Here is a 20,949-nt window from a genome sequence, read left to right as displayed (position 1 = left end):
GGGACTTCGCAGGAACACGAGTACCACTTGCACATCAGTGTCATAGAGATGAGAGTGGTGCTTCTAGAGTTGCAAGCATTCCAGAGCTCTCTTCTAACAGGCACTATTGCAATTCAAACAGACAGTGTTTGTTTGTGTCTTTCGGTTTTTCCCGGTTAGGGGTCGCCACAGCGGAACTCCGGTCCGCTAATGATTGGCAGTTGATTTTTACTTGCTGGCTTGCCGGGCCTAATGCACAACCTTCAACGAAGGAATGCCCATTCATGCACATCGCCACACAGAAGACGCTCTGAGAATCGAACGGGCAGTGTCTAACTGTGAGGCGACAATGCTACCACAGCACCACCACCGCAGTATACTGTAAAATTCGCAACACTGCTAACCTTGTAAAAATAATAAAAAGTAGTTGGTTTCAAAACAGCACACCACCAGCTGCGAATTAAATATTTAATAATTACACACAGTATTTAGTGCTTTCATCTCATATCAAGTGAGACTTCATCAGAATACATTCATGCAAAAGCATTTAAATAACCTTGTCAGTTAAAAAATGCTGGTCACATGACAACAGTAATCAATATTTAAAGACACCATTACAAAAATCACATTGCTTCCTAAAATTATTACCTTTCTTTTACTAAAAAATAATATTATTATATAATATGTATACATCATAATAGTACCAGCATAAATGTATATCCCACAAAATATATTCTGATATAAAATACATTATATTTGACTAGCCCTTTCATGTAGTAAGGGTGCAATGGATATAAAATCATTTAAGCCTGGTGGAGACATAGCAGCCAACTTATACTGCCATTCAGTTTCCTTATTTTTCAGCCTATTTTTCCAGTCACCCGCTCTTAGTTGTATTTTAACTATTTCTAGAATACCAAACATGAATTTATCAAAATTTTGGCAAACTTGAACATGTCTATATAGAGCATTATAAACTTTTTTTTTATTTTTGGTATCATTTAGATGCTCATATATCCTGTTCTTCAAATGACTTTCTGTTTTTCCTACATAAAAGTTGACATGATGAACATATTGCCAAATATACTATTCTACTTGTCAAACAATTCCCTTTCTGGAATAACACCTGACTATGTAGTTTATCATTCAGGGAATTTTTTTTTCTTTATTAATATATGGGCATTGACTACACATTCCATAAGGGTGTGTACCTACAGATGTCATATCTATAGGATCTACCTTATTCTCAAATAACTGTTTAAAATTAGGTCCTGTACTATTTACAAATCTTGGTGTACTACCCACTCTATTTAGAATGTCATGGTTTATACTAAAGATATTCCAGTTAGCTCTAAATGCTCCCTTAATTTCATCTGAAAGATGATTGTATTGTAGCACACAAGCCTTTTATATGTAACCTCCTTTTTATGACTAGAGCTCATAGCCTTACTAGTGACCAATCCTTCACCCAGTAATGGTTTATATACAACACACCACTTTGCATAGTCATGTGTAAGATCTGAAAAAAACAAACAATGTTTTCTCGATTAAAGTACTACCCTCCTCTTTGGGTATAACAGTGAAGAGGTCTTTTACATCAACTGTTAAAAAAATTAAATCCTTGTTCCGTAATTCTTGTTTCAAGAGCCCCAAGAACTCCCATGAATCCTTCACGAGATGTACTCTACCCATAATATGTTGCACTGAAGTATCCACAAATACTGCCAGTGGGTGGGTTTTTGAACCACTGGCTGCTACTATAGGTCTAAAAGGTGGCATTAATACATTTTTATGGATCTTGGGAATCCCGAAAAAAATGGGAATAACTGGATCTTTTTTATGTAAAAAATTATATAACTCCGGGTCTATTCTCTTGTCTCATATTTGGAGGAATATTTAATAATCTATACGTGTATATGATATATTTATCTTATTTTTGGACACAATTACATAAGTGGATGTATCAAATAAAAGATTTTGTATTACATTAGAGTAGTCCATTGATCTATATAAGACTATACGCAAACCCTTATCTGGGGTCATTATGCAAAGAGATTTATCTTTCCTTAAATCTAATAATAAATCGTGTTCTTGTTTAGTAAGATTCCAAGGAATATCCCTTTTATTTGCATGTATATTATATATATCTTCCAGTACAAGTTTTTCATAAGTATCCAACAATGGGTGTAGTGGAGAATTATATACACTGTTTTTTGAACACATTACACTACTAACACTATCTATTCTTCATAAATTTTCCATGGGTGTTGATGTCAAAACATCATCTTGTTCAGTGAAAAGAATATCAAGGCTGAGTTTCCTAACATGAAGTTTCAACGCAAAAATGTTATCCAATACCTTTCCTTTCTGGGACAGATTTCACCCCTTTTGACAAAAGGTTAAAATACTCTTCAGTAATGTCTGTCTGTATAATTGTGGATAGTAAACCTTTCTCTTCTACATACTGTCTCATGCAGTTCATCTAAACCTATTAATTGCCCCCCCCCCATTATTTGTTTTTCTTCTGGGGTTGGGGGTAATAGGACTGTATGACTTCACACCTGGAAGATGTGAAAGCAGAGTTTGATAAAATATCATACATGTTCCAGGAAAGAGGGTACTTCCAGGCCCTAATAAAAGAAGTTTTGGATGAGGTATATTACAAGTGGGGTGTTGTATATAAACCATTATTATAGGAAGGCTATAAGCTCTGGTCATAAAAAGGAGGTTACATATGAAAAGGCTTGTGTGTTACAATATAATCATCTTTGAGATGAAATTAAGGGAGCATTTAGAGGTAATTGGAATATCTTTAGGATAAACCATGACATTCTAAATAGAGTGGGTAGTGCACCAAGATTTGTAAATAGTACAGGACCTAATTTTAAACAGTTAATCTGAAGTAGTTTACTTCATTTGGTCTTCAACCTGTGGGAATATGGATCTGCATCGGATCCAAGTTGGCAACTATTGCTAGCATCAGCACCAAGCTCCAGACTCCTCCCCTTACCCATAATACACCTCCACTGCCTTCCACCCCCAGATCTCGTTTGCCACGATTTGCTTATACATCATGTCTTCTGAGCTCCAGCTAGCAGTGGGTTATTTTACTTTCTGTGAATAAAAAAAAATCATTTTTTTCATCAGATTAGGTTAGCATAGGTACCCCTTCTCCCCTCCCATCACTTTGGCGTTGAGTGTTAGTGTTGTTAGCTAGAGTAGTTTGTTCTGTGGTGCCCCCCCCCCCCAGTGTTGTTCTGTAGACTAGTGTGATGAGTGGGTGTGTGTGTGAGTGACTTTTTAGAAAGTATTTGCCTGTCTTTTTCAAGGCTTTCTTTCTACTTAGAATGGCTGAAAAGCTCATCTTTAAGCACTGCACAGAGTGTGGCCATAAGCTCTCCCCAGCAGATGGCCACACCCTGTGTGTGTTGTGCTTGGGTGTGGCCCACCTCGGTGTGGATTGCAACATTTATGAGGGCTTCACCCCCCAGCGCTTTAAAGGATAGGAAGGCCAAGTTGGCCCTCAAAGGTTTTCTTCCTCCTAACGACTCTCTTTCCTCGTGTTCAGCGCTGTGACTGCCTCTCCCTCCTGTCTTCCTCTGTCTTCTCCTCCCTCCCAGGCTGGGACTCAAACTCTTGTATCTAAGCCTTTGGTAGTGGAGCAGAAGAGAGGTAGAGAAAGGGAGAGAGAGTTGAAGACGAGGGAAAAGAGAAAGAGGTCCCCGGACCTCGCTTCACCTAGCAAAACCCCACAGACCCGTGTCTCACCTCAGCTCCAATCTCCGAGGTTCTCCCCGGAGCCGGAGGAGGCACGTCCAGTTTCTCGGGCCTCTGTGCCACAACCTGCCAGCTTGGAGTCTGTGGCCTCGTCACGGTCAACCTGCTCCTTGTCGGATATGTATCTGGATAAGATGATGAGGTGCTTTATCCGTACACAGATCCAGATGGGGGTCTTGCCAGCCCCTCTCCCTCTGGAAGGGGGGAGCTCGCTTCCTTTCTTCCAACCCATTTCTCCTTCTCCGATTCGACCTTCTGCTTCGGAGTACTCTGATCTGAGGTTGGCTTTGGTCAGGGCGTCGGCGCCGGCTGTACTTGTTTCCTCGACGCTGACAGCTGCCTGGAGGGTTTTGGATCTGACCTGCTCGGATCTGAGCCATTCTCGGAGCCAGAGCTTGGGTGTCGGATCCGAGGGAGTGGAACCTTTCCCATCGGCTGTGACTTTGCCGGGCCAGGTCCCCTCCCTCGGAGCTCTGTCCACCTCGGGCCAGGCTCCAATTCTCATGTCATATCCAGGGAGACCGGCCTCCTTATTAGTTTCCCAGGAGGTTCGCGCTCCCTTGGCATTCGATGTGGTAGAAAGGGTCCTCTCCGTCAGATCAAGACCCCTGACCGCCCCCTCAGATTCCTCCTAGACCCCCTCAGTTCTGTCTACGGTCCCCATTGTCTTAGGGGACAGCCCGTGCTCGAAGAGCCCCAGACGGTTCCCACTGAGGAACAAATGGCTTGTGAACACACTACAGAGAGCCTCACCAGAGATGTGCCTCACAAGCATACATGCAAGAGGAGGCACTTGGACTCCCCCGTGTCCCTCACCGGGGACACTGATTTAGATGATGGTGAGGGTTCCCCAAGATGACCTTACGAGGATGTCTCCTTTGGAGACATCATGGAGATCCTGCACCAGCGGGGAGGTTGGTCTGCCCCCAAACCCTCTTCTGATGAGTCTGTGTTCCTGGAGGCTTTCGGCACAGGCCCGTCTACTTTCTGGGTGTCCCCTCCCGCAGATCTTTTGTTGGATTTGATCACCTCATGGACATGGAAGGAACCGGACACCATAAAGCCTATCCCCAAGTGACCCAATAAAATTTTAAGCCCCCCCCCCCCCCATGGATAGGCCATCCTGGAATAAGGGCGTGTCCATGAGGCATAACACCTGGCTCAGGTTATGTCAATTTTCTGAACCCTTCAAAGTGTTGTTTGCCAGTGCCCCTTATGAAGGCTCTACACTCTTCGGTAAGACCGTCAAGGAGAAATTAGTCAAGAGTGGGAAGGACGGGAAGATGCTGTCTGCTGTCAGGATCCGTTTCCTAGCCCTCAAAGGTCCTTTTCTCAGAACCAGAGAAAACAAAAGAAGATGTGGTTCTGGAAGTCTCAGTATTCATGGGACACTCAGGGCTCTTCTTCCCCAAGAGGCAGAGGGAGACAGAATGGATGCCAGCCCAGAGGCAGAGGGGGTCCGCGGAACTTTGGGCCTCAAGAACCTTTCTCGGACAGACCCAGGCAGCAACCCTAAGGGGTTGCTCGACTGCTCTACTCTTGAGGCAGTCGGGGGATGATTGTCCTTGCACCCAGCGGCATGGGAGTCCATAACAACGCACCGCTGGGTGCTTCAAATCATATCCAGAGGATACTCTATCCCCTTCGTGGGTTCCCCCATATCTCCCAGACACCTCCCGGATGTTCCACTCACTCAAAGGGAGGCAGCAGCACAGGAAATTTCCAAGCTGTTAGTAAAATGAGCCCTCGAAACTGTCCCCCCAGATCAGTCTGGATCGAGCTTCTACTCCAGGTTCTTTTTGGTGCCAAGAAAATGGGGACTTAATGCCCATTCTGGACCTCTCTACCCTGAACCTGTCTGTTGCCAAAGAGAAGTTCCAGATGGTCACACTGCAGACCATCATGCCATACCTGCAAGAGAGCGGTTGGATGTGCTCGTTAGATCTCCAGGATGCTTGTTATCACATAAAAATGCACAGAAGCCCCAGTAGGTTCCTCCGCTTTTGGCTAGGAGTCAATCATTACCAATTTTGAGCCCTACCCTTTGGACTCACCACAGCAGGGTGTTTACCAAAGTGATGGCAGTTATAGTGGCTCACCTGAGGCTTCAGTGGATTCAGGTCTATCCGTTCCTGGATGATTAGCTCCTCACTGCTCCCACCAGGCGTCTACTTTCCCAAACTAGGGATTACTTCCTGACACTTGCCCTGAGTTTGGGCATCACAATCAACACATCCAAATCTCTCCTAGATCCTGTACATGTGATATACTACATTAGTGCCAGGATAGATACTCTTCAGTGCAAAATATTCCTGACCTCGGAGAGAGTTCAAAACCTGAGGATGCATGTCTCCCTAATCTACCGTTCTCATCTTCCAACGGTGGAATCATGTTGAGGGCCCCTAGGCTCTATGGCGGCGACCATAACTCTTCTTCCATGTGGTCTGTTACACATGCAGATTCTTCAGTGGACTCTAGCGGTTCAGTGGTCCATGTTGGAATGGTCACTGACTTATCCTAAGTCAAGTGTGTCAGTTGTCCCTCATATGGTAGATAAGCTCTCTGGACATTTTGGAGGGACGACCCTTTGTTCTAGCCCCGGCCCAAACCACAGTGACCACGGATGTCTCCCACCTTGGGTGGGGGGGGGCATTGTTCGGGCAGGACAGTCCAAGGCCAGTGGTCCCCCATAGAGACCAGCTTGCATATCAGTGTCCTAGAGATGAGGGCGGTCCTTCTAGCATTGCAGGCCCTTCATGCCTTTCTTCCTTTGGGGACTATTGCCATTCAGTCAGACAACATGTCAGTAGTCTTGTATATCAACAAACAGGGAGGGACCAGATCTTATCCCCTTTGTCGCGAGGCCATGAGAGTGTGGGAATGGGCAATCTCCACCAGTTGCTTTCTCATCACAACACTTATTCCGGGACAGACCAACATTCTAGTGGACCATTCTGATGCCTTGCGCGTGGTCTCTGAATCTGTCAGTAGCGGAACGGATCTTCAGCGAGTGGGATCAAACTTGCTGCGATCTCTTCGCATCTCCTTCCAGTGCGAAGGGCAGCAAGTTTTCACTCTGAACCCCCCACCGGGGGAGTCCCCCAGAGATGCTGTAATTCATGCTTGGCCTCCTGGTCTTCTATATGCTTACCCACCAGTACCTCTTATTCCGAGGTTTCTACAGAAAGCTCGTCGACTGGGGAGCAAAGTGATCCTCATTGCCCCATTTTGGCCTCACCGGGTATGGTTTCCCTTCCTTTGGTCTCACCTTCTGACTCTGCCTTGGATCCTGGATCCCATTCAGGATTTGATTTCACACCCTTCAGGGGTGCCTCATCCGAGTCTGGACAGCGTGAAGCTCACGGCTTGGCTGCTCCAGTTCCCGTAATTGCTAGGACTCCCAGACTATCCTCAGTTTGATCTATTTTGGTAGCTGCTCATAAGTCTTCAACCAGGAAGGTTTATTGCAGCAAGTGGAAACATTTTTCTTTCTGGGCCTCTCAAAGGAGTTTAGACCCTTTCACGGTCCTTATTTCCGCTATTCTTGATTTTCTAGCTGATATTTTCCGGCATGGAGCTAGTTCTTCTACTGTCAAAATTCAGTTGGCTGCCATTTCTCATTTTCATGTTGGAGAGAATTCTGCCTCCTTACATCTTCCTTGCTGAGTAAGGCCTTTATCAAAGGCACCTTTTTGTTATGCCCCCGGTCAAAGATCCTGTTCCCCCGTGGGACCTTACTATGGTCGCTCCACCTTTTGAGCCTACTGCAACTGCTGATAAAATTTTTATCGTGGAAAACATTCTGGTGGCTATTACCTCTGCTAGAAGGGTTTCAGAAGTGCAGGCCTTGTCCATCAAACTTCAGTATATGATTTTTCATAAAGACATAATTTCCCTTCGAACCAGTCCATCTTTTCTTCCTAAGATGGCATCATAAGTCAATATCAATCAAATTATTAATTTGTCTGTGTTCTTTCCCAATTTTACGAACAAGATGGAATTTAAGCTCCACATGTTGGATGTTCATAGACAGTTACAATTCTATTTGCACAGGACAAAAAAATTCCGTAAATCTGATCATTTGTTAGGTTTCCTCAAAAAGGGTTTTTAGAAGGAAACGGTCTCTAAGGTCACTATAGCTAGATGGATTTCTTCATGCATTCTGCAGGTCTAGAAGGACAGAGGCATGTCTCTTCCAGGTCAGGTAAAAGCTCATTCCACTATGTCCATGGCTACGTCTGCGTCTTTGTGGTCTAGAGTGTCTGGATGACATTTGTTCTGCAGCTACTTGGTCCTCATCTCACACATTTATTTTTCATTACAAATTAGATTTGACTTCCAGAAGGAGAGCATCCTTTGGTTCTGCGGTGCTCCAGAATATCATACCATGAGGGCCTCCCAGGAGTTTAGTAGCTGGGGACTCTGTCCTACAGGTTGAAGACCAAATGAAATTAACTACTTCGGATAAAGAAGTTAAGTACTCACCATAATGTTCTATCTGAATAGTTGTACTTCATTTGTCTTCAACAGTCCCTCCCTCCTTCCCCCGGACCTTGGCGCATGATCAGCCTATGGGCTGCAGTATAGGTCACAAGTATATTTATCAGGTCGGGTTTGCAGTATAAGTTCAGCAAACTTGATCTGGGGATGGAAGGCAGTGGAGGTGTATTATGGGTAAAGGGAGGAGTCTGGAGCTCAGAGCTGATGCTAGCAAAAGTTGCCGGCTCGGATCCGATTCGGATCCGTATTCCCACAGGTTGAAGACAAATGAAGTACAACTACTCAGGTGGAACATTATGGTGAGTACATAACTTCATTTTAGAGAATAAGGTAGATCCTATAGATGTGACATCTTTAGGTACACACCTTTGTGGAATGTGTAGTCAATGCCCATATATTAATAAAGAAAAAATTATTTCCCTATATAATAAACTGCGTAGTCAGGTGCTATTCCAGGAAGGGAATTGTTTGACAAGTAGAATAGTATATTTGGCAATATGATCATCATGCCAACACTTTTATGTTGGCAAAACAGAACGTCATTTGAAGAACAGGATATATGAGCATCTAAATGATATAAAAAATAAAAAAGTTTATAATGCTCTATATAGACATGTTCAAGTTTGCCAAAATTTTAATAAATTCATGTTTGGTATTCTAGAAATAGTTAAAATACAACCAAGAGCGGGTGACTGGAAAAATAGGCTGAAAAATAAGGAAACAGAATGGCAGTATAAGTTGGCTGCTATGTCTCCACCAGGCTTAAATGATTTTATATCCATTGCTCCATTACTACATGAAAGGGCTAGTCAAATATAATGTATTTTATATCAGAGTATATTTAGTGGGATATACATTTATGCTGGTAATATTATGATGTATACATATTATGCAATAATAATATTTTTAGTAAAAGAAAGGTAATAATTTTAGGAACCAATGTGATTTATGTAAAGGTGTCTTTAAATATTGATTACTGTTGTCATGTGACCTGCATTTTTAACTGATAAGGTTATTTAAATGCTTTTGTATGAATATATTCTGATGAAGTCTCACTTGATATGAGATGAAGGTGCTAAATATTGTGTGTAATTATTAAATATTTAATTCGCAGCTGGTGGTGTGCTGTTTTGGAACCAACTACTTTTTATTATTTTTACAAGTCAAACAGACAATATGTCCGCGGTATGGCACATCAACAAACAAGGCAGAACCAGATCCTACCCCCTCTGCATAGAGGCTCAAAGAGCATGGCAATGGCCAATATCTTCTCCACATTTTCTAGTTGCAGCGCACATCCCAGGAAAATCCAATGTGATAGCGGACTTCTAAGCAGGGCAGTTCTTATGCCACACGAGTGGTCCCTTAAACAGGAAATTGCACAAAGAATTATTTGCAAATGGGGCCAGCCTTGCTGTGACCACTTTGCCATGTCCATCAACTCCAAATGCAGCAGCTACTTTGCCCTAATCCCCTTTCAGGGGGAGTCACCCAGGGATGCACTTGTTCACAATTGGCCCCCGGGACTTCTTTATGCATTTCCCCCATTTCCTTTAATACTCATAATTCTCCAGAGAGCCAAATCATTGAGTTGCAAGCTGATTTTCATTGCTCCTTACTGGCCTCATCAGATATTTATTTATTTTATTTATTGCATTTGTTTACCGGGAAAGTCCACTGGGCTTAAAAGAGCCCATTTTCGGTGGAGGCCCGGGGAGAAAATCTCTGGCAAGAACATAGATGCAGAAAAAAAATTAGACATTAATTGGTACAGAAGTAGAAACAGTGTTACACATAGTGGTTATAGTAATAAAGTAATATATACAGAATATATGCATAAGTCAGGATTTTAGTTTGTTTGATTGCAGTGACATATACAGAATATATACATAAAAACAGGAATTTAGTTGGTTGCCAGATGAATTCAGAGTGGTAAAAACAGAAATAAATTAATCAGCATTATTGTAGCAGTATCAACAAGTGATGAAAGAAAAAAAAAATAAATAAATATGGAGAAAGTACCATCAGTCACTAGTAGTAAAAAGCATAGGAATTTAGTTATAATATAAGGAGAAGGAAGAGGTTAGGTTATAGAGCAGGTACATAGCCAGGAAGAGTTGAGATGATTTTTCAGTATTTGAAGGTGGTGATGCTGCCCGTGTTTCTTATAGACGGAGGAAGCGAGTTCCATAGTTTGATGATAGTGAAGGAGTAGAGCAGTTAACCAGCCGGTAAGGTGAGCTTTTCTTCTTTTAGATGTAGATGATTTTCAGATCTTAGTTGCCTGCTGGGTTGCTATTTGGCAAGTAGAGTTGAGACAGCAGGGCAGTCAGTGGGTCTGTAGATTATTTTGTGTGCTGTAGTTAGCTGGGTGAATGAGAGATGGTGGGGGTTCCAACCAGCCTAATTGTTTCAGTGAATTACAATGGTGGGATGAGAATTTGGCCTTGGTGTCAAAAATCTAGATATGGTTCCCTTTCCTATAGGCCCATCTTCAGGAGGAGCTTTGGATCCTGAACCCAGTGCCAGATCTTGTGACTCATCAGTCAGGAATGCTCCACCCCTCTTCAAAGCCTCAAGCTGATGGCTTAGTTGCTTCACTTCCCATCTTAGCCAGACTTCCAGAACTATCCCCAGCAGTGCAACACATTCTGGTTTCATTGCACAAGGATACAACTAGGAAACTGTATGCGAGAAAATGGAAGAGATTTTCTTGTTGGGCTGACAAGAACCATATAGACCCCTTTACAGTTCCTATATCAGCAATTCTGGAATTTTTAACAGAAACCTTTAATCAAGGTGCAGCTGCAGCCACGATATGGGTACAACTAGCTGCCATATCAACTACCATGTAGGAGACAGGGGATCCAATATAATGTCTCACAGATAATGCAAAGCCTTTCTGAGAGGTACATTCCTGTTAAGACCTCCCATAAGAGAACCATCACCTCCTTGCGATCTAAATTTGGTATTAGCTTCTTTAATTCTCCCTCCTTTCGAACCAGCCTCCTCCTGTTCACTAAAGTTCTTAACTTGGAAGACAATCTTTTTAACAGTCATTACCTCCGATAGGAGGGTTTCAGAATTGCAAGCTCTGTCTGTCTGTCCCTATTTGATTTTCCACAAAGACAAAGTCTCTCTCAGGACAAATTCTTCATTTTTGCCAAAACTATGTTCTGAGTCCAATTTAAGTCAGTCTACTGAGCTATTTGTATTTTTCCCCAGTCATGGCAACAGGGCAAGAATACAAGCTTCACCAATTGGATGTTCACAGGCAGCTATGTTTTTAATTACATAGGACAAAGGAATTCAGAAAATCTGACCAACTGTTTGTCTCATTTTCAGAAAGCAGAAAAGGAACTTCAGTTTCAAAAGTCACCTTATCAAAATGGCTTACAGACGCCATCACTTATGTGTATAGCTCTCAACACAAGCAACTACCAGGAAAAAGCAAGGTCATTTAACTAGCACTATGTTGACCTCCACTGCCTTTTAAGCCAAACTACCCTTAGATTCAGTTTGTGCTGCAGCCACATGGGTCAACCCTCATACCTTTATCACTCATTAGAAAGTAGATGTGGCCTCCCGGAACAGGGCATCATTTGCTTCCACTGTTCTGAAGAGTTTATTCTCGTGAGCCACCCAAGAAAGAAGGTGCTGGGGACACTGTCCCAACCATCAAGAATGAAGGCGAGGTAGGACAACATAACATAAAGAAGTTATGTACTCACCATAACGTTCCATGTTTGTTGTCCACAATCTCACCTTCATTCTTGCATCCCACCCTCCTTCCCCCTTCCTGGAATATCGAGAGGAATTTTTTGAAATTGACTACGAGTTCTCTGATTCCCTTCATGCCTCATGAGTTACAGGCAGAGGGTTTGTTGCTTTTACTATGGTGGGTTAGATAGTCTAGTGATTGGTTTCTTACAAACGAGATCTGGGTAACTGTCACTAGGCATCTTTGGATAGGGTGTAGCCTCGAGCCAGTGAAAGCTCTCAAGCTTTATTATGTGGCCGAGTTGGAACCGATGCTTGTTTCCCAACACAACCATCAAGAATGAAGGCGAGATTATGGACAACAAACATGGAATGTTATGGTGAGTACATAACTTCTTTTTAAGTCAGTCAGTCTTTTTTTGTTCATACTGTGGCATCATCCTTGGTGAAGGTTGGATTCTGCTCACTAAAGGCACATACTGATCTGAGGCACATATTCAGAAAGGCCTATAATGTCTTTCTTCATATAATCCGGAGAGGTATGTCTCAGATCATTTACACCCACATGACCTGTGATGGAATCATACTGGTACCTGTGGTGCAATGATTTGAGCGTGTGTGTAACTTGATGGATCCTGGCTTCAGGTAAGCAACAGACCATAATCATCATCTTGTCTAATCTGGTGAGTGGGTCGTCCATGTGTCATACAGTGGAGTCCCCTATGACGAGTCCTGGGTAAATTGTTTGCTTGTCTTATTGGCTTTGTTTTTGGAGGCCCATTGGGTGTAGGTTTATGTGCAGTGTTCGTTGTTGCTTTTAGTGTATGCTTTAGAGATTGCTGAGGATAGATATTGCTGTTTGCAGGCTTAGGAGGTTTGGGGAGATTGTTTTTCAGTGCCTTAGCATAAGAAGGTCTGTGTGTGTGGGCACAGTATGTTGAATGTAGTGTTCTTATAACTTTGTATGTAGCATTTTTGTCTACAAGGAAATTGTGTAAGTACATCTCTTACATACTGTTAGTTTCTTTAAGGATTAAATGGTTGTCAGTGAACATGAGAGAACTGCTACATTGTCTCAGGATGCTCATATCCACTAAACTGGATACAGAGATGTTTGGAAATAGCCTACTCTAATATAGGTCCAGAACATGGATATGCAATTTGGGTTTGAGGACTAGGTTTTATAGTGGTCTCTTAGGGTGGTCTCTAGGGTTACGGAATAGTGTTGAATAGTGATTGAATATGGTATTAGTGTTAACTGATGCATAAGCTAACTGCTCTGAGGTTAACTTTGTGCAATGTGTTACTAAGTTGCAGGTTACAGTCATAGTACTAGTTGTATAGGTATACTTCTGTATTTTCCATCTCGGATAGACAAGGCCACCACCTACTACCACTGAATGGAATATCCCAGTCCTCTTAATGTAAAAGCACAAAAAGAGATTGATTTGGGATTGTATGCTGCCAGAAAGCAACTTTAAGAAATTAGCTCGACAAGGTGATTTCAAGCCATCAGAACACAGCAAGGCAATTTGAGCGAATGCAATAATTTCAGCCTTGAGTACAAAATAAATGCACAAATAAAACTAAAAATCAGTAGTTGATCACTAAAATAGATTTTAGAGCTATAATTTTTAAATATAAGTACTTAGCTTGTGCCTAGATGGCAGATGATGCAAGGAAATCACTTCTGAGGCAATAGGCGTTGCTGAGCTTTGTGGAAATCAGCCAAGTGCCTCACAAACAGGCCAGATTTATGTAGGCACTTAAAACAAAGGAAACTGTGCCCTTTAGCAGGGCCAAAATTGCAGGAATACAACAGATAAGTATCAACAAAAAATACAAAGTAGCAAATTACACAGTAATACTGCCAGTTAACCTTCTCAAAAGGGCAGATCTCAGCTGTCAGCAAACAGTTCAATATCAAGGTACTTGGAAAGGATTTAAAGTGCAAAGATCAGCAGATAAAGCAGTTAAATTAAGTACAAAATAGTAAGATAAACCTTTTGTCTGCCAAGGATGGCACATGATTTATTCAGGACTATTTTCATATTTCTTTTTATGTTTCAAGTACTGCTCATCTTGGTTTGGGAGCAGTACTGTGGGGCATGCAGCCAGGTACGCTGATGCTCTGATATGTGCCAGAGGGCAGTGTGCATGCACCCTAAATAAGGAAAACTGAGAATTTTGAAGAATTTTGCTAAAAAAAAAAAAGCCATCAAGAAAGAGAACACATTAATTACCCACTGCAGGTAGTCTATTACAAAAATCAGCTGATACTACAAGTAATAACATATCTCTAATTTGCTATGATTTGTTTGGCTGATTAGACGTACATGTCATTTGGAAATGTCCTAGTTTGCTTAATAGCTTCATTTGACTGGAATCTCATGTAATATTTCTTTGTGTTTCATTTTTTTCATAAAATACTGGTTCTTTAAGCTTTTGAGATGTTTATGTAGCGTTTATTGCACTCCCTTATTCATACATAGGACTTCGTTATATAACATGACATTTTAATTTAACCTTTATTAATTTTTTTAGACAGGTGACTGGGGATCTGAAGAATTAACTAGTTGTATAGTGGAAGAGGTTGATTCTAGTGACTCAGAAACTGAACAGAGGTAATTTGCTTTATTTGTCTGTATTCAATCATGATCTGAATGAAATGTAAATGTCTACTGATGTAGCAAAGATGAATTCTGATATTTTATTTGAACAGTGTATGAGTTTTGTTTTATTTGTATCGTGCACTTTTCTGTGCCCGTTGTGTCGGTACCCTGAACTTGCAGAAAAATAAGGAGATGAATTGATGCAGAAAAATAAGGAGACGAATTGATGCAGATGAGAAGAATGTTTTGCTAGTTTTCATACTGGTACATCTGGGTTCCGTCAAGCTGATATTCTGCAAAGTCTTCATCTTATGTATATGGTACACACAATTTAAAGTTTGCTTCTCAGTGAGTTTGGTAGTACTTAATGTTCATCAGCTTATTAAACCATTTCTTCTGTTTTGCTGTAGTTGATGGGATTTGTTTATTCTGAATGAACTGTTTTTCCACCTAATTTTGCAAAGCAGAACCAGATGAGAAACTGCAGAAGAAATCTAGGTTTCATTTGTTTGTGTTTATATTTTTTGCAGGTGTCCTCTCCAGCAGCCCAGGATTTCAGTCATCTTGAACAGCTATTGCTGTGTTTCTCAGTCAATTCCTATATGTCAGTTCATGAGAAGCTGCTGATCTTTTATTTATCAGTCTAGCTGGTATTTTTTTGCAGTTTGACTGTCAGATATGGCAAACAATAGCCCACTGCATGCATCAATATTAGAAGAGTTCTGTGAATATATTTGTCACAGATATTTTCTCAGTGAATGTCTTTTAACAGTGGATCTAAAATGCAACCAGGAATACATTTTCCCAGGGGCTTTGCTACTGTTAGTTATTATAGATATTACACATTAGCTGCAGGACAGGTTGATCTTGTTAATTGCTGCTAACTGATGAATCTCATCTAAGTTCCTCCCATTGACAGTATATAATTTGTGACTATGTTAATGGATTTTGGCTCACTAATGTAATCTAATTTTATATCGGCTGTATAGTCATTTCCATTTATTTATGTTTAATGGTGGTCTCAAAATTGGACCAGCAACATCTAAAGTTAGCTAAAAAGAAAAGCTTAAAGGAGCCCATCCTGCATTTTTGTCTCCAAGGGAAGATAATGCTGCTATAAACTAATAAGTCTGTATTGTCATATTCAAATATGAATGCATAATACATGCATTATATCTATTTTTCAGAAAATTATTGCATCTTCCCTGTTATGTCCCAACACACTGAATCTGCATCTAGGTACAAGAAGTAAAACAGTCAATTCCAAAACCACACCCTTGTAGGTAATCCAGCACAATGCAAGTCTATTCATTTTTATTATGTTGAGTGCTTTTGTCCCTGCAAAATCTGTACTGCAGACTTCACGCAACTACAATAATACTGATTTTAGACTTTAGTATTAATGTTTATTTTATTTGTGTGTATTACGTGTTTTTGCTTGTTGAGTGATTAGTAAGTTATTTAAATGGTACTTTGAGCGCAGGTGCTTTATATTTTGATAAAGTTTACAGCACAGATTTTGCAAGTATGAAAGTGCTCAACATAATAATTTAGAGACTCGTATTGTGCTGGATTATCTATAAAAGTCTTGGTTTTGGAATTTACTGCATTTTATTTCTTTATGGTTTGGTGCTACACTCAATACTCTGTGTTTGTTGGATTTTTAGTAATGCATGTAGGAATATCACATTAGACTTTTCATCAAGGTACCTTTCCTAAGACTTTTTTAATTTTTGGTGGAAAGCTTTTTATGACCTAACTTATTGATGCACGTTAAGTTTAAAATTTGCTGGTAAAGTATAGTTTGTGTACATCACATTTATATCCAGTTACTGTTAACTCAAAATTTCACTATTACAGTCATAACCAGTGTCATAGTGTTGGAATATTTAAAATGTTATAGTACATCTAATGTATATGAGCCATGAGCCTAGCACCAGAACACTTTAGCATTTCAAAGGCTATGCATATTTCCTTTTCCAGGTTGTGTTATAGTATACCCACAGTGTAGAGAGAGGACATTAGATCTACTTTGTGGCTATGGCCAGCTAGTGAGGAAATAAATACTTAAGCTGGGTGAGGAAGCGACGGTGATAGTATGGGTAGATAGGGAAAAAAAGAAATAAACAAGCAAGCAGACTGAAAAGCACATAGTTTTGCAGTTTTTCTAATAGAGAGAGTTTACTCTTCTTTTCTTCCTTACTTTAATTGTGGTAAAGCTGATAGCATACATGAAAGAGGACTAGTTGCTGAAAACCTGATGGTATATCTACTTGATGTCCTTCAAATGCCATATAAACTGTATACATTACAGTAAACTCAGTGAAACTGTAAACTGTATAGATTGCAGGACTTCATATTTCTCCATGGAATGAAGAAAATTGTCTTTCCTTTCCTAGATCAATGGAAGGAGTTTCCTTCCTCGAATTGCAATTAGTAGACATGACTCACATACAACCTCCTGCTACAGTTTTCTTCCACATTATGGAATGTATAGGAACAAATGGAGTTGCATGAACCCAAGTGTGACTACTAGGGTGCATAAGTATATGGGGGGGGGCTTCAAATGCCTGCGCACTGATCAGCAGCTTAATTTCAGCTCTCCTAATGTGAAAAAAAGAAACTAAGAAATAAGAGCTAATAATTCTGCCAGCTTGAGTAAAATTAAGTTACTGGCTAGTAAGAACACTGCCTGGATGCCAACAAAGAAGAACTTTAGAGAACCTGAAAGAAAATTAACTAGAAAAAGTGAAGAAAAAACATTGACATTGCATCTGTTCAGCAAAAATCAGTTCAAGCTTCAGCTTTGGTACAAGAGATGGCTTCCAGTAATTTAGAGGAAAGATAAGTGAAATGTATTCAGAGGTGACTGAAATAAATAAAACATTGCAGGAGTATATCAATTCAAATAACAAAAGGCTGGAAAAACAGGAGACCCTTTAAGCAGCTATTCAGATGAAGTGATAAAACTGCAAAAATCTGATGTTGAAATAAAGAAAAGGCTGGCTGAGTATGAGACTTCTCAAGAAGAGCTGATTAAAAATGGGAAGAGAGTGTGCAGGGAAAACCTGAAATTTTCTGCTGTACCAGGAACTGGAAGGAACAAACTACATTTTATGAAATCACAAATAAGCAACTGGACTGGTGATCCACAGAAAGATTTGTAAATTCTAAGGACACATTGAGTCTGTGCTCGAAACCTACCCACGAGAAAGCAACCACGACTTGTACTGGTAAAGATACAGTCATACCAACAGAAAGAGTTTATCCTTACTTTCCCCGTCTTCCACAGTTTTGTATTAAAAGTAGAGACAAGAGTGTTTGTGGAAAATGATTATTCACTGTACACCAGGCTGAAGAGAAACAAATTTATCCCAGCAATCATTAAATGTCGAGAGGCATGTGTATCCAACTGTCTTAAGGATTTTTTTCCCTAGAGTGTCAAATACATTTTTTGTTGTACAACAGGCTAGGGAAGAAAATACAAATATTTATTAAACAAAATGTGGGCCATCAAACAGAAGGGGGACTCTGCTTCTCATTCTTCTGATAATAAAGATCATAGAGAGACTTTTCTAGTGTTCCAAAGGACAGAAAAAAAATGCTAAAGTTGACATGAATCAGTAATACCTTGGACTTCAACCAGAGGCTGGTGTTGGCAGAGAGAGATGAATATGAAGACGACCAGCAACACTGAAATTAGTGAATAAATGTAAGATTATAACTCATCAGTCAGATTTATGAAATATGGCTTTGCAAGACAAAGTGACTGAGAAAGATTATATTTTTCTTGACTTGTGGGTACACTGTAAAGCACATACCCCACTTTGTTATTAATGTTTAAGAATACTAAAAAGAAAAAATAATTGTAAGTAAAACAAATTTTGTTTTAGTAGTATTTCTATAAAACATTCATGTTTTAAACTGCATGTTATATAGTAAAGCAGTTTTGTGTATTATGTAGTCAGGTGTATTTTATATGTGCAGGTGGGGTGAATCTTTTTTGTTGTATGTTATAAAAATGTTAAAGTAAACAAGTAACATTATGGCTGTAAGAAATATAGACTTTACAGTGTGAAAAGAGGAGAAAGGCTCAAAAGTAAGTTTAAGTTAATATGCTTCAATATTGGGCTGCTTAGGGTGGGGGTGGGGTGTAAAAGTGCACTGACTATATTATATGTAGAGTTGAGGTATTTTCTGTTATTTTTGCAGTGGTGAATATCTACATTAATGCCATTGGATTAATCTTAAAATCAAGTGTTTTTTTTTTTTGTAAGAAGTAGGCTTTAAAAACAAGACAAACTAATGAAAACCTTAAATATGCAGTGATATTGGCTTATGTTTTTTTCCTTTAGCAAATGTTCAGTGGGAGTTAAGAAGTTTGTAGCTGAAGACAGTTGCTCACTGTCTTCTGTTTTGTTCTGGATGAAATTGACAGATTCCTTCATGCTTCTGTAGAATTGTTAGCTGTATTTTTTCTCACTGCTAACTGTTTCCATGGTGATGAGCTGTCTGCAGATGCAGGCAGTTAATCTTGAGAATTCTGAGCATTTCTTTGCTGAGGGAAATGCAAAATTTGAAGGTACATGGGAAAGAAGTTCAGTAAAAATAAAGTTTGAAATTATTGGAAGTGAATAAGAGGTAACGTTTTCCCTAGCAGCCTTAACACTTCAATGCATTTAATAGAGCATTCTACAATTTTGATTTATTATAGCCAGTGTACTTTTTCTTAAAACTAAAAGTTAATGTTTCTGAAACCATACCATCTGTTTTTCACATCTGGGAGGGGAATGGGGATTAGAAAAGAACAAACACCAATCAGTGTAGGTGAGAGCACAGTTTGTAACAATGGCTTTAGCATGGTTAAGCTTAATTTTAGGTTAGGTAATCCTTGCGGGTGCAGTTGATTTGGGGCAGTTGTTCATATATGGATGGCTAAACTTCATTTTTTTGAAGTTGTACATAGTTTTATGTGTTTGTTCTAAGTTAATGTGTTATGAATTGTTTTGAGGATGTATTTATTTATTAATTTTATTTATTCATTTATTTTGAGGGTGTTTATTAGAACAAAAAGTCTTGAAAAATGTAACATAGGTTGAAATGGAGATGACAAAAAACAACTACCTCCCAAACAGCGTGTGCATGTCACACAAAATCTGAAAGTACACATTCAAATAAGTTGTCATGTATAATAGGTGCAAGAAATTCAAGCAGGCAAAGGACACAAATGGCATAAAAGCAAACAATTTATTTAGTAAAAAACATGTAAGCACTTTCGAGTAGTACCCCTGTGCTTTATCAGACATAAAATTTTATCACAAGCCTAAACATATTAAACACTGTTAAACCAATCACTGCTAGCAACTTTTTCCCTCCAATTAAATAATTAGTGGAAACCAAGTTATTTAAAGTAACCTAACACTTTAGTAAAATAAGTATATTTTAGTATGTTCCAATCACAGCTTATATAATAGATCTCAGATATAATAAGTAAGACATATATTATAGATATCTAAACAGTGTAATATGCATCATACATAAAGCATTTCATCATGCTTTTGCAAATATACTGATGTTTTGGGAAATTTAATGTAGGACTGCATCAACAAAGGCTGAAACATTCCTGCCATCCACATAGTTAACAAGTATACACCTTATGTGAAGTTTGCAATGAAAAACTTTAAGTACTATATAAACACTCATCAGTCTACTTAAATGTTCAAAAAACAAACAACAGAAAAAATAAAACTTGTCAGCTTGTAGCAAAACAATCCATTTTTGCTCTGTCTTTTCAAGTGCGTTCCTATTATTCCCCAACTGTATAGTGCTTGGCAAGATTTCTATGGTGAAAAATACAAATCTATGAATGGTACCTTCTTCAACAATATGTTTCGCAACAGCACTTCTGGTGTCTGTAGTGTTACTGTGATATATGTGTTTCCTGATAATGGTCTAGTAGTCATGCCAACATAGAAACTAAAACATTAAACACATTGAGCTAAATATATAACATTAGCAGTTGAACAATCAGCATAATGCTTAAAAATATTCTTTATTTGTATCAGGATGTATAAAATGTTCTTATTGACAATATACTTGCAAAACTGGCAATGTCAACAACCAAATGTTCCTTGTCTCTTAGAAATAGTTTTGCTGGTTACCATGCCAGTTCTATGGCAGAGCCTATGTTTTAGTGATTTCAAATTTTTATAAATAACTTTAGGATATGCCCCCACAACTTGCTGTAGCCCACTATTTGCTGTTAGGTCATGCCAGTTCTTATGAATAATAGCCATAACTTTCTTATTGTCAGAGGTATTAGGTAGACATAATCTACATTCTTTTTTGCGATAACCATCTA

At 39.6% G+C, this 20,949-nt stretch overlaps 1 protein-coding gene across 2 annotated transcripts in view; it reads left to right on the top strand.

Annotated features, from left to right (window-relative positions):
- ZBBX (zinc finger B-box domain containing) overlaps positions 1-20,949 on the top strand; it is a 2,136,907-nt gene that overhangs the window by 1,272,472 nt on the left and 843,486 nt on the right. For both annotated transcript variants that reach the window (XM_044069997.1, XM_044069996.1), the window contains exon 13: positions 14,521-14,600. In XM_044069997.1, the coding sequence (XP_043925932.1) occupies positions 14,521-14,600 (80 nt within the window). The remainder of the gene's footprint in view (positions 1-14,520; positions 14,601-20,949) is intronic.

The sequence above is a fragment of the Protopterus annectens genome, chromosome 4.part1 (assembly GCF_019279795.1).
Source record: "Protopterus annectens isolate FY-2018-M chromosome 4.part1, PAN1.0, whole genome shotgun sequence".
Taxonomy (NCBI): Eukaryota; Metazoa; Chordata; order Ceratodontiformes; family Protopteridae; genus Protopterus; species Protopterus annectens.
Note: the sequence above shows the minus strand (reverse complement) of the source record. Positions and strands in the feature narration are given on the sequence as shown.